Source organism: Meriones unguiculatus, chromosome 2 (assembly GCF_030254825.1).
Source record: "Meriones unguiculatus strain TT.TT164.6M chromosome 2, Bangor_MerUng_6.1, whole genome shotgun sequence".
Lineage (NCBI taxonomy): Eukaryota > Metazoa > Chordata > Mammalia > Rodentia > Muridae > Meriones > Meriones unguiculatus.
In genome coordinates this window covers 160,988,126-161,000,578 of record NC_083350.1, presented here as the reverse complement: position 1 = coordinate 161,000,578, position 12,453 = coordinate 160,988,126, and the positions used below count along the sequence as shown (strand labels likewise).

The 12,453-nt window shown below is 40.5% G+C and overlaps 1 protein-coding gene across 7 annotated transcripts in view; it reads right to left on the bottom strand.

Annotated features, from left to right (window-relative positions):
- Positions 1–12,453, bottom strand: part of Trpc4 (transient receptor potential cation channel subfamily C member 4) — a 172,756-nt gene that overhangs the window by 33,958 nt on the left and 126,345 nt on the right. For all 7 annotated transcript variants that reach the window (XM_060378302.1, XM_060378301.1, XM_060378305.1 and 4 more), the window contains one exon: positions 2,396–2,709. In XM_060378302.1, coding sequence (XP_060234285.1) covers positions 2,396–2,709 — 314 coding nt within the window. The remainder of the gene's footprint in view (positions 1–2,395; positions 2,710–12,453) is intronic.

Genomic DNA, 12,453 nt, shown 5'->3' with positions numbered 1-12,453 from the left:
CAGACAGTTAACTCTAGTCCAGGAGGGAGGGGCAGGATGTTAATAAAAGAAACAAGAAATGGCACTGTACCAAAAACAATACTATTCAGGATTCACTACTGTCTGTGAGAACCTGTGATGTTTCACAGACACTATGTTAGACATTTTATATGAATTGATTTTAATGACATCTGGAATATAATCTTTGAAACAACAGGTAGTAAAAAGCTATTTTTTCTGTGTGGAAGAAAAACTGAAGGCAAAAGAAAGCAGAGACTGAATGTAGATAACAAGAGACACCAAGCATCACCATATGTCCCTCTCATGACAGACATCTGCTACATCAAAGCAAAGTCAGCTAAGGATACGCTTAAGCCTTACACAGCCTATTTAATAATATTCAGGGTTACTTGTATTATTTAGCTTTTAGTATCATTGTGAAAAACATAATTGCCATTTGCAGGAAAAAATAATTTAGTTGAAATATCTGATCTCTGGGGGAGGGTGTCAGCTGAATCAGTCCTATAATATCTGAGATATGCAATTATCTATGGCCTTTCAAGTTATGAAAAAAATCATGGGTACAGATAAACTAAAACCATACTTAGGTTAAAACAATCTGACACATTTACTTTTGGACTAATTTTTTTTCCTTTCTTTAATTTATTTATTTTTTTTTTAATTTTACTTTTTCTTATCAGTTACATTTTATTAACTCTGTATCCCAGCCGTGTCCCACTTCCTCATTTATATCAGAGAATTTACATTGGACATCTAAACTGTGATGGTTTTAGTCGTGTATTATACTCAGTTATTTACTAATAAATCAATATTAGGATGATTGGATGGGGATGGTTGGAAATTTTAGAGTATCACATACCAGGACAGTGTTAGAGTAGCCTTGTTACTGGCATTACTGTCAGAGGAATCAGGCTGGTGAGGAGGGTTGGGTAGTGAAAGAGATCTCTTCCATTAAATTAAAAAGACAAGGGAGGGAGGCGCCTCCACAGTAGGTGCTGTGTAGAGCTGCTTCAGGAATACAACACATGAGAATGACATGACAACCCGCAGAGGAGGAGGGCTCGGCAAACAGCTTGTCATGGGATATGCACTAGAAAGCATCAAAGGTTTTAAGAAAGATAGAGCTTGGGAAAGCGCACTCTGTCAGAAAGCCACAGAGACAATCAGCCACCAGACAACATCCAGAAAAATCCTGAGAGGCACTGAGAGAGGGTGGTGACATCTTGTCCTCATGAATGAATCCCTGGCTCTCCATGCTTTCATCCAATTCACAAGAAAAACCCACATGGCTTGAAATAATTCCAGCCTTCAGAGCCAAGATGCCATGTAAGGTCTTAGCAAACAAGGATATCACTGAGGGAGGTTTCACCACTCCCTTGCAGCCCAAGGTCAGAAGAGAATCAGGGAATCAGGATTGCATGTTTTCTTGTGACTGCTAGTTTGTATCAAATCTAAAGGGTGAGCTTAAAGTCCTTGGTGCAAATAAACATGTTGGTTAATTAAAATAGAGTTTTAAATATCAGGATAAAAAAAAAAAAACAAACAGATGCAGGATTAAACCAGCTCGAGCATTTTAGCTACGAGTGATTTAGGTTATGTGACATGCTTGCTAGCCTTTCTAGTTAGAAAATTACTCTTCTGCAGTGTATATATTTCTAGGAGGGTCTGTGAAGAAGGTTATTAAAGTGACAGAATGAGCACTTCACAGCTGTGATTGCTGTGTCCAGAGAAGTCACCCAGCTTCTTAACCTGCTAGCCTTCTTTTTCTCACAGTGGGGAGGAAATGGACACAGGCACACACACGAGTCTTTCGTGAGCGTGGGCTGCCATCACTCCTGCTTAGGAAAGTCAACAGAAGTTGACCGTGGCTGTTGATAACTGCTCTCCCTCATGCAAGCTTACAGGAAATTTTACCTAGGCAGTAATAATGGCTAGACTTGAGTGTTCATTTTGGGTAATTTTTGCGTGGTTGTGTTTTATTCATACTGCACTGAGAATTGAAGGAAACATGAAGGGCCTTGTGGAAATACAGAAAAGCACTTGGATTTCTCAAGGAGATTGAGTGCACATGCTTACTTATAAGATGTCAATAATACATAGGTTTTCTTTATGAATTCCACATTTTCAAGCAGGATATATAACTCTTCCTTTTCATGAGGTCATTCAAAAGAAAAGGCCATTTACTAAAACTTAAAATAAATGTACCCAGTATTTTTTTCTTAATGCCAGAAGCCCGCATTTCTATTCAGAGCCATGTTAATTCCGTTTCCTGCATTATTCATAGCTCTAATTCTCCATTTCCTTTGCAATCCTTGTGGTGGATTTTTCAAATTTGTGAAGTCATATACTCTTAACTCTGCTCAATGTCACCAGGAGAAATGCCTCTCCGACTTACGTGGAAAATGCGTTATTCTGTTTCTCACACCGTATGCCTTTGCAGCTTAACCCCTTCGTTTCTTCATAGTAGAAGTACAGTTGATTGAGGCCATTTGCAAAAGCTAGCAGTACGAGGCAGTATATGAATAAGAACTTTAGGATGTCCAGAAGCATTCTTCCCAGAGATATCTGCAGAGGCCCCAGGTGAGAATTTGCAGTGAACAGTGAGATCAGGCGCAGGGAGCTGAAGATGTTTGCAATAGCAAATAAAGCCTCTGCCACCAGGGTGGGGTGCCACATGTCCCATGATTCTCTTGGGTTCAGAGCACTGTACTGAGAAAACAGAAATGAAGGGGAAGTAAACATACACATTGACAGAGTCAAGTTCAGATCAGCGGTGCTTTCTGGGGTCCAGCTCAGCCACTGTTTGGAAGGTGTACGCTTTAAGATGGTGGCAGCTAGAAGGAGCTATACGAAGACAGAAATTCATTAATTTATAACTCCTGAGCTTTAGTCCACGTGACTGTACAGGCCTGTCATCATATTTTTTTATTCATGTCAGCGTTTTAAAATTTTCACATGAGAATCAATTAGTTCTTGACTGCTACCTTCTTGTTCTATCTTCTTGCAAAGGGCACACCTTCTCAGCTTCTTCAACTGATTGGGTTCAACTTTTAAACCCTTGCTTGAGTTACATTATAAAGTCATCAAGTCTAAACAAGAATAAGTGATGATTTTTAAAAACCCTAATGAGTGTTCTTTAATATCAAACTATATACAGTATGAAGGGGAAAGTATATTGGTTACAATATAAGCACTTTCCAAACGTCTTAAAATGTTCAATATGACTGTGTACAGTGAGTTCTTAAGAAATAATTTTTACCCATAATTCACCCATAGCCCAGAACACAGACCGATACAACTAACTATAACAGAAACATTTAAGGGGATTAATACAAAGTTCTGTAGGAATAGGGGAGAAGAGGTTAGAAATGGACAGGGTCCATATGTTGTCAAGGCTTTCAGAGTCCCAGTCTAGAGGAGAGGCTATGCCTCATTACCAGTTTTGCACCAGCTGGAGGCCACCTGATTAGAAACCATCATCACACTGTAGCAGCATCTATTTCTATCAAGGACCTGATGTCCACAGAACCAGTCTTATTGAGTGATCCTGGATGTGATTGAAAGAATGATAAAGGAAAATTTCCTAAAGCATGAGACTCAAATTTTGCCCTAATTTAAGCATCCACACTGGATTCAGAGTCTATAATGGCTGCTAGCTGTTAGGGAGTGAAGCTACACAAACATCATCATAATTATATAGCTATATAGTCAGGACTTTTTGAGCAAATATTACTGGTATCCAGGTTTAATGGTCTTGTAATGGCAAACTACCATTAAAAGTTACAATGTCTCCCGAGGGATTCACAAATATCTCCCCTGGAGCCATCTGCTTCCATTCTCCGGAAAATAAACCGAGAGACCTTGTTCTCCAGAGAATATTTATTTACTTATGAAGGTTAAGGTCCTGCTCTCCCCAGGGGAAAGATGGGTAGCTAGCTCAGCCGCATCCTGTAAAGTCTGAGATTCATAATTTCCAATTTCCTTTCCTGTGGTGTAATCTCATGTGCACTGGGTATATCTGGCTCTCGTCACACCTCCCCTTGGGGAATTGGAACATGGGTACTGATGCTAAGATCACAATGTAAATCAGTTTGTCATTTTGCTGATCCAGACACTTGCTTCCTGACAGGGAATAAATGGAGACATAAACAGGCATTAGCTCTTGAGCTCATTCTTTTACGTTTTGCTTTAGAATCTCCTTCTGCCGCACACATACACGTCTTCTTGGTCTTCTAAATAGGCATGGCAGTGCATACCTGTTCCCACACACCCAAGACCCAGAGGGTGGATTGTGAGTTGGAAGGTAGCAGAAGCTATTTGGTGAGTTCAAGGTTAGCCTGGGCTGTACAGTAAGATCCTGTCTCAAAAACAGAAAGCAAACAGGCAGGTAAACGGAATAAATAAGCCATTGTATCAAGAAACAACTAAAAAAAAATACAAAGCCCAGTGTTCTTTGTATCTATAGAGAATAAAGTTTTTGGTCATTGGGCATATTTTCTAAACCCATTGTTTGGTATTGACATGCTAATTTGTAAATTTAATTTTGGTTTCAGCTCCTCCCCCTAGCCTACCTCCATCCCCTTGAGTCTAGGCTTACTGGAAGTGTGGAGCCAGGGTCCTTTCCACTCACCTCTGCCATTCCCCTGAGCTCACCTCCATTCTTCTATGACTCCCCAAACAACTTACAGGGAACTCAGAGCTGCCACACTTGGCTAGGGCCTGGTTAGGACACCAGGATCCCTCTTTCCTCTCCTCCGTTCTGTTTTTCTTCACTTCCACTCCCTTCAGATACACTGCCATTCATAGCCAGCCCCAGAGGAGCTCTAGTTCTGCCTCTGCCTCCTGTTGTGGAGGTAGACTTGTGGTAGTGAGAACGGCCCCCATAGGCTCGTAAGTTTGAATGCTTGGTCTCTAGGGAGTGGCACTATTTAAAAGGATTAAGAGGTATGGCCTGGTTGGAGGAAGTATGTCACTTGGGGTGGGCTCTGAGGTTTCAAAAGCCCAAACCAGGCCCACAGTCTCTTTCTCAGCCAGCCAGCAGATCAGGAGATAGCCCTCAGCTGCCTTTCCAGCACCATTTCTGCCTGTGTGCTGCCATGCTTCCCACCATGATAATAGAGGACTAAACCTCTGAAACTCTAGGCAAGGCCTCAGTTAAATGCTTTCCTTTATGTGAGCTGCTGTGGTCATGGTCTCTTTATAGCAATGGAACACTGACTAAGAAAGGACCGACGTAATTTAAGAGACCTCCATGGAAATAACCTAGAACCCCTGCACAGATGTAGCCCATGGCAGTTCAATGCCCAAGTGGGTTACATAGTAATGGGAAGAGGGACTGCCTCTGACATAATCTGATTGGCCTGCTCTTTGATGACCTCCCCCTGAGGGGGGAGCAGCCTTACCAGGCCACAGAAGATGACAATACAGCCACTCCTGATGTGATCTGATAGACTAAGATCAGAAGGAAGGAGAGGAGGACCTCCCTTATCAGTGGACTTGGGGAGGGGCATTCGTGAAGAAGGGGGAGGGGAGGGTGGGACTGAGAGGGAAGGAGGGAAGGGTTTATGGGGAGATACAAAGTGCATAAAGTGTAATTAATAAAATAAAATAAAATTTAAAAAAGAGACCTCCAGAGTCAGTCCCTTCCCTACTTCTAGCCTACCACACATTCTACCCATTGTATTCATTGCACTCATCAGTACTGCTTCGAGTATGGAAACCAGAGTTCCAACCATAACTTCAGATCTTGGAGCAGTCAGAGTCCGAACCATAAGACCCAGATTGGTCCTAATACTGAAAAACAAGCAGTCATTCTTCTTGTCCACCACCTGTCAAAGTGGATAAGAGAAAGCAAAGAACTGAGCATCTACCCAACACAGGTGAGACCAGGTATCTACACCAAGAATAGAAGAAACATCATACCTACAGAATCCTAGAGCCCAGCACAAAGTACAACCAACACCCAAGACCGGATGCTTCCACCAGGAACCAGGGCACCTATTGTAATTCCCCAAGAGGGAGTGGAAAGACTGCCAGAGTCAGAAGACCAGGCAGGTCACCTGCTGTGAGAGATGTCTTCTATACATGACAGGGAAGCTGTGCCTATGCTATCTCAACAATGTGGTCATCTAAACAAGACCCACACAATGACAGCACCAGTTGACCTACCACTGTGAATGGTAAATATCTCACAATGGACTCAGCAGGGTGTGTATGTAAGTGTGTGTGAGTGTGTGGGCATGTGTGTGTAAGAGAGAAAGAGAGAGATAACCAAAGAAGAGGTCATGGATATGAGAGAGAGTGGGGGGATGCAGGAGGAGTTGGAGTAGGGAGAAGGAAGATAGCAATGATATAGAGTACTAATATAAGAAATAAATATACAAACAAAAGTTAAAAATAAATAGAATGAACTATTCTTCGTCCTTTAAACTTTACCGCTGCACTGGGTTGCATTAGTAGCACTTCAAGCTCCCCTGTCTCACCTGCTCTTTAATGATAAGCTTGCTTTCTCAGACTTTTCGCACCCACCCAATCTCCCAGATATCTCCCACACTGTTGACTTTCAGGGCTAACCCCAACTCTCCATCTCTAGCCCAGACTTCCTGCCTTCCAGTCCTATTTTATACGCTCTTGACAGCATGACTTTTCCCATTTGGATATCTCAAGTTTATAGACAGAAAACAGAATACATCACTGTTCAGTCCCTCCATTTACACCTCCTGGTCCGAGGGAACGGTGCAGCCAGGATCACAGGTCCAGTACCAAACATAACAGCTGCTCGGATTTCTCACTGAATCTCAGAAGCTTCCTCTCTTTTCTCCATTATCACAATGACATGTGACGTGTCCTGGCTGTTTTACCTTGTAACATATCTCCTTTTTTATTCATTGTTAAATTACCTTTAAAGAGGGAAAATTGGCCATGTCATGTTTTAATATTCCCCATGACTGCATTTTCCCGGAAAAGACAACTTGATTTCTTAGCAGGACACAGATGGAACTTCTATCCTGCATTCATTTGTCTGGTACTCAATGCCCTGGCTCAAGCATACACTTATTTTGATTCCCCTGGATTTTCAGTTTTGCTACATTCTTAACAAAATACAATTCCATAAATGCTTATACCTGTCCTGACAATTAAGGTAAATTCTAGTAATTTTCACTTTTCATGTGTTACTCATCTATGACACCTACAATGCATACCTAAAGTTGGTTAAGTTCTGTCTTTAGGTACCCACTAATGATGAAAGAAGAAACCACGTGCCGCAGAGACAGACGACTACTATGTAACACACATTAATTAAGACTGTCCATTGTTCCCTCAAAAGGAAATAACTGGACAACAAAGCCCAAAGGCCCAAGATGGTAGCCCAGTGGTGTAGAATAATCTGTGAGGGAGAGAACAGGGGATGTTCTAAATACCTCCTCCTTTTCTAAGTCTATCACGTACCTTTTTCCCACCACATCAGGTAATTGTAGTTCAGTATACTGCTACTGTGATGTAACTTTGCCTGAGGTTTCCTTCCTACTGAGGGTAATTTTTCTAAGAGAACGTCTCTTTCTTTGTAGACATGCGCTGTGTAATGTCTCTAAGATCACACGAGAAGAGTCAGATATGTTTACCGACACGGAAGAGGCAGAAGGTGAGCCATCTGTAGAAATGCGGGGCTTCTGGATATAGCCGAGGGCTGACGACAGGGAGAAGAGCCTGGGGATGTTCGACTCAAGTCATGAAGACCTTGGCAGGGTGTGATGAGCAGATGATGAATCGAATCATAATATTGGATCATAAGTTCCTAGACTAGAGGAAAACATGCTGGGTCGTCCTCATGCCCCTTATAAGTCCATGCATATTCACAAAAGCCAAACTGCCAATCAATACAAATAAAACTTTTAGGTAGATGCACTGTGAAAGTGGTTGTGGCCATAGTGTCTTCAGAATGTCCTCCTAAGCCTCATTTGCTAGACTAGGATCTCTGCCTTGGTGTTAATGGGAGATGAGAAAACCTTTCAGAGGTGGTTGTGTCATTCAGGGAGATGCCCTTGAAGGGGATTAGAGGACCCTGGTCTTTTTCTTAATCATTTCCTTCCTATTCATAGGTGGCTAGTTTGCTCCATCACGCATTCCCTAACATGTTACAGAAGTTCCAAGTAAGCCTGGACTGCCACCCTCAAACTGTAAACCAAAGAAGACCTTTCCCCTTTATAAACTGATTGTCTCCTGTATTTCATATAGTAATGAAATCTGACTATCACATTTGTCACAGGAGGTTACAGAAGAAAAACATACTAATTTTAATGAGTATTTTATAAGATGAAAAATTTTTCCTTTGTGCACACACGCAAATAAAGTAGACCAAAAAAAAAAAAAAAAAAAAAAAAGACAAGAGAAAGGCATAAGAGTTTCTTCCCCGGCAGGTAATTCTAGATTACCTGCCAGGGAACTAAGATTCAGTTGTCTATAGATCCCTGCTGCAAAACTGAAGAAGATCACAGATAATACTAGTTGAGGAGCTAACTCTGGTGTGACATCACTCATAAGGCTGAGGCAGAAGTTCCTGTCCTCTGTTAACTGATAGAATATAAAGTCCTACAGACAAAACTTTATTAAAATGATGTGAAAATTCTACCATGGCTGTGAGAACAACTGTTTGCATTCATAGTAATTTTGATTGTTGAAAATGTTTAGGTCACCTGGCCAAAAGTTACAGAGATTTCATCTTACCTGTCAAATGACTGAAGCTAAACACGAGAGACAAGCTTTGCATGTGGAAAGGGGATGGGTTAAAAGTAGGAATGAGCCAATTCTAATGAAACCAAAACAAGATTTAAAACTGTGTTCTGGAGATCAACGAGCTCTTGCGTATTAGAAGCAAATTTTAAAACAAACACCCTATGAGGTATAAAAAGCACCAAATCATGAAAGAAAACACCACCAAACCTCATATGCAAAGAGGAAAGTGACATCCTGTGCGGTTTTTATGCTCAGTCTATGCACCTTGTAAAGCTGTTACTTTGTATGTACATGCTGGTTACTTTATGTCAACTTGACACAGTGAAAGTCATCTGCAAATAGGCTAGTAGGGAATTATCAGTTGAAGAATTCCCTTTATTATATTGGCCTGGAAGCCAGTCTGTCCAGGCATGTTCTTGATTAATGACTGAGAGGGGACGGTGCAGCCCTGTGGGCGGTGCTACCTCTGTGCTGGTGGTCCTGGGTTGAAAACAAAACAAAACAAAACAAAACTGAGCAAACTCTGGAGAGCAATCCAGTAAGCAGCACTCCTCCATGATCTCTGCTTCAGTTCTGGCCTCCAGGTTCCTGCCTGACGTTCCATTCATGATGGGCTATAAGCTGCAAGAGAAAATAAACCCTATCCTCCACAAGTTTCTTTTGTCTTGGTGTTTATCACAGTAACACAGCCCACACTTGACACCATACAAAATCAAAGCAAATATTTAGTTTTTATATTAGCTCCTCGCATCTTTAAATCATTCTATTAAGTTTGATGATTATTATTGTTTCTGTGAAAAGAGTATTTGAGATATTAAGTGGATTGTTTTCAAACAGTACAAGTAGGAAGCAGCATATGAGCTGTAGTCACACTGTGTGCAGCCTTGGCTTCAAAAGCTGTGCTGTCATCGGGATCTGCAATGTCCCTCAAAGGGCCAACAGCCTGTGGTAACAATGGGGAGTTACAGAGTCTGTGTGGGATGAGGTCTACAAGGTCTCTTCTATATAAGAAATACCAGCTGTCCTTAAAGGGGATTTGTGCCCTCTCTGTCTCTCTGTCTCTTTCTGTCCCTATCTCCTTCCCCCATATAAAGACTCAACTCATCTATATAAATGGACATAATAAGCACTTGGGTTCTGACAAATGAAAAACACCTGCATCAGAAGTGCCATCATAGTAACATGAGTGAAAATTACTTATCTTGCTTGAAATGTTTTTGATGGGAATTATATTTTAAAAAGTTCTGCATTGGTTCAATCTTTAAATTGTCTTCCTTTAACTACAAAACTAGGCAACAGGCACCAAGTAATTCAATTTCTAAAGTGATCTGAATAGACATTTCTCAGATAATGAAACACAAATGGCCAAAGAGCACATGAAATAAAGCTCAGTGTCATGAATCATCACACACACAAAAGTAAGTCAAAACCAAAATGAGCTGTCATTTCTCCCAGTCAGAACAGATATTGTTAAACAGGTCAAAAGATAATAAGCCATGATTAATATGCAGACAAAAGAATGCTTTTGAAACTGCTGGTGGGTTTGTAAACCAGTACCTCCATTAGGTGGACCAATATCTGAGGATGCTCACAAAACCAAAAACAGAATACGGCAAAGATTTAGATCAGCAGTTTTCAGAGAGGAAATTGTGTCAGAATATCCAACGAATATGTTTGTTAAACCAACTCCTAATAGATTACCATTACACCCATAGATAAATGTACGTCTCAGCTGTCATCAGAGAAGTTCCCCTCTGGAGTAGATAGAAATTAACACAGAGATCCACAGGTAGAGAGACTGGTTGAGGAATGCCTGGCCTAAATTGGAATTCCTATGTCACACTCTTCTTCCACTTCTTCCTTCTCTCCAAGGTTCAAGGATCAAGACGGCACAGAACGACTGTGAGAGCAAATAGTGGTGGGTGACTACAATAAAATGGTGTCTTCCAGACACAGCAGGCCATCTGTACCTATGAACTCACATGTTTGTGATAGCATGCAGAAGACCTGTGCAAGCTCAAGCCAGACAAACCCCAGCATGGAGAGGGGAGGTGGCCATTAAGTCCCATCCTTAGCTGAGGAGCTATTGGCCACTGACAGCCACTGGGAGAGGGACAGCCAGTTCTCTTTAAGGTTGTAGCCTCTGATAGGTCAGCCAAGTTACATGGAAAGGGCATTCACCTAAAAGTGTATGGAAAGCACATATTAGGGGGAAGAGAGGACACAAACTTGGGCTGGTAGGGAAGTGGGAAGGATCTGGCAGGCTCTGGGAGAAGTGAGAAATAGAATCAAAATACACTGTACAAAATTCCCAAATAACTAATAAAAGTGAGAAATAACAACAAAGAGATATTGGTACTCTTATGCAGCATTGTCTACAACAGACAATGCCAGAGTCCATCAATTGACTTACTTATTGGAGAATGGATAAATAAAATGCAGCACACCTAAAACAGGTTCTTAATAAGCCATGAAATGAAGTGATCTCCTTAAAGAAACATGATGGAACCAGGACTTTCTGCTAAGAGAAATAATCCAGAAACACAGAGGTCTGCAATGCCATTTTCTCTCTTATACACAGAGGCCAAACATCAATCTGAAAGCTGAACATTGGGGACCAGAGGTCATCAAAGGGGACTAGAAAACAGTAGAGGGCAATTGAGGTATGTAACAGTAGCAGTTCAAAAAGAGGTAATGAATTTGCAAGGAATAGTAGGGGCATAGGATGAGTTGGAAGAGCAAGAAAGGGAGTAGATATAATGTAAACATAGCAAGCATTATGAAATTCTCAAAAAAACTCCTTAAATTTAAAATTAAGAAAATATAAAAGAGAAGATAGGGGAGATTAATAATGGGTTTATTAACATATATATGCACATATATACATAAACCCATATGTTATATGGGTTTATATAATATATATATATTATATATATGGGTTTATATATATGGGTTTATATATATATGTATATATATGGTTCTAAAGAGAAGGCTTTAAAGGTTCTAAACACAAATGATAAAGATATGTAAAGAGTAATTCCCTGCTCTAATCAGCACATATTCTAGACATATGTTAAAATATTATGCCATAAATATATACAAGTGTAATCTCAATAAAGATAAAAAGAAATCCCAAACAACAAGATACCATTGTTTAGCATAAAACTAGTAGAAATTGCGTTTCTTCAGTATTTTGGTGAGTATTGGCAAAATTTTAGTTGAACAAAAGCTACGAACTGTAACGTTCCCCAAATTGGACAGCTTTGCTCCTACGATACAGAAATATTCACAGAGAATAAGAACATTGTTTATCACTACCCAAAGTGCATAAGAACTCCCGTGCATGTTTTTTTTTAGATTGTATGATAAACTGCATGTATTATTCATGAGGCATCCAATCAGAACCTATTCTTTTTTTTTTAAACCAATTCACTAATCATTTTGTAACAAATCATGTTTCAAAGGAGGCAAAAAGGAAGTGACAGAATAAAAGCAGGGAAAGGGAAAATATAATACTTCACTTTGAAACAAGTCTCTCAAAGTATAAAAATCTCAGTTGTCACTGCGGAACTAAATGCTTTATGTAAATTACATAGCTGTGCATAGGACTGGTACACACCCCACAGGGTGTGTGAAATTTCACACAGACAGTGTCACGATGAACAGGACAAGGACAAAGAAATTCTATTCTGTTCTAATCAAACCAAACTGTTAGTTCAA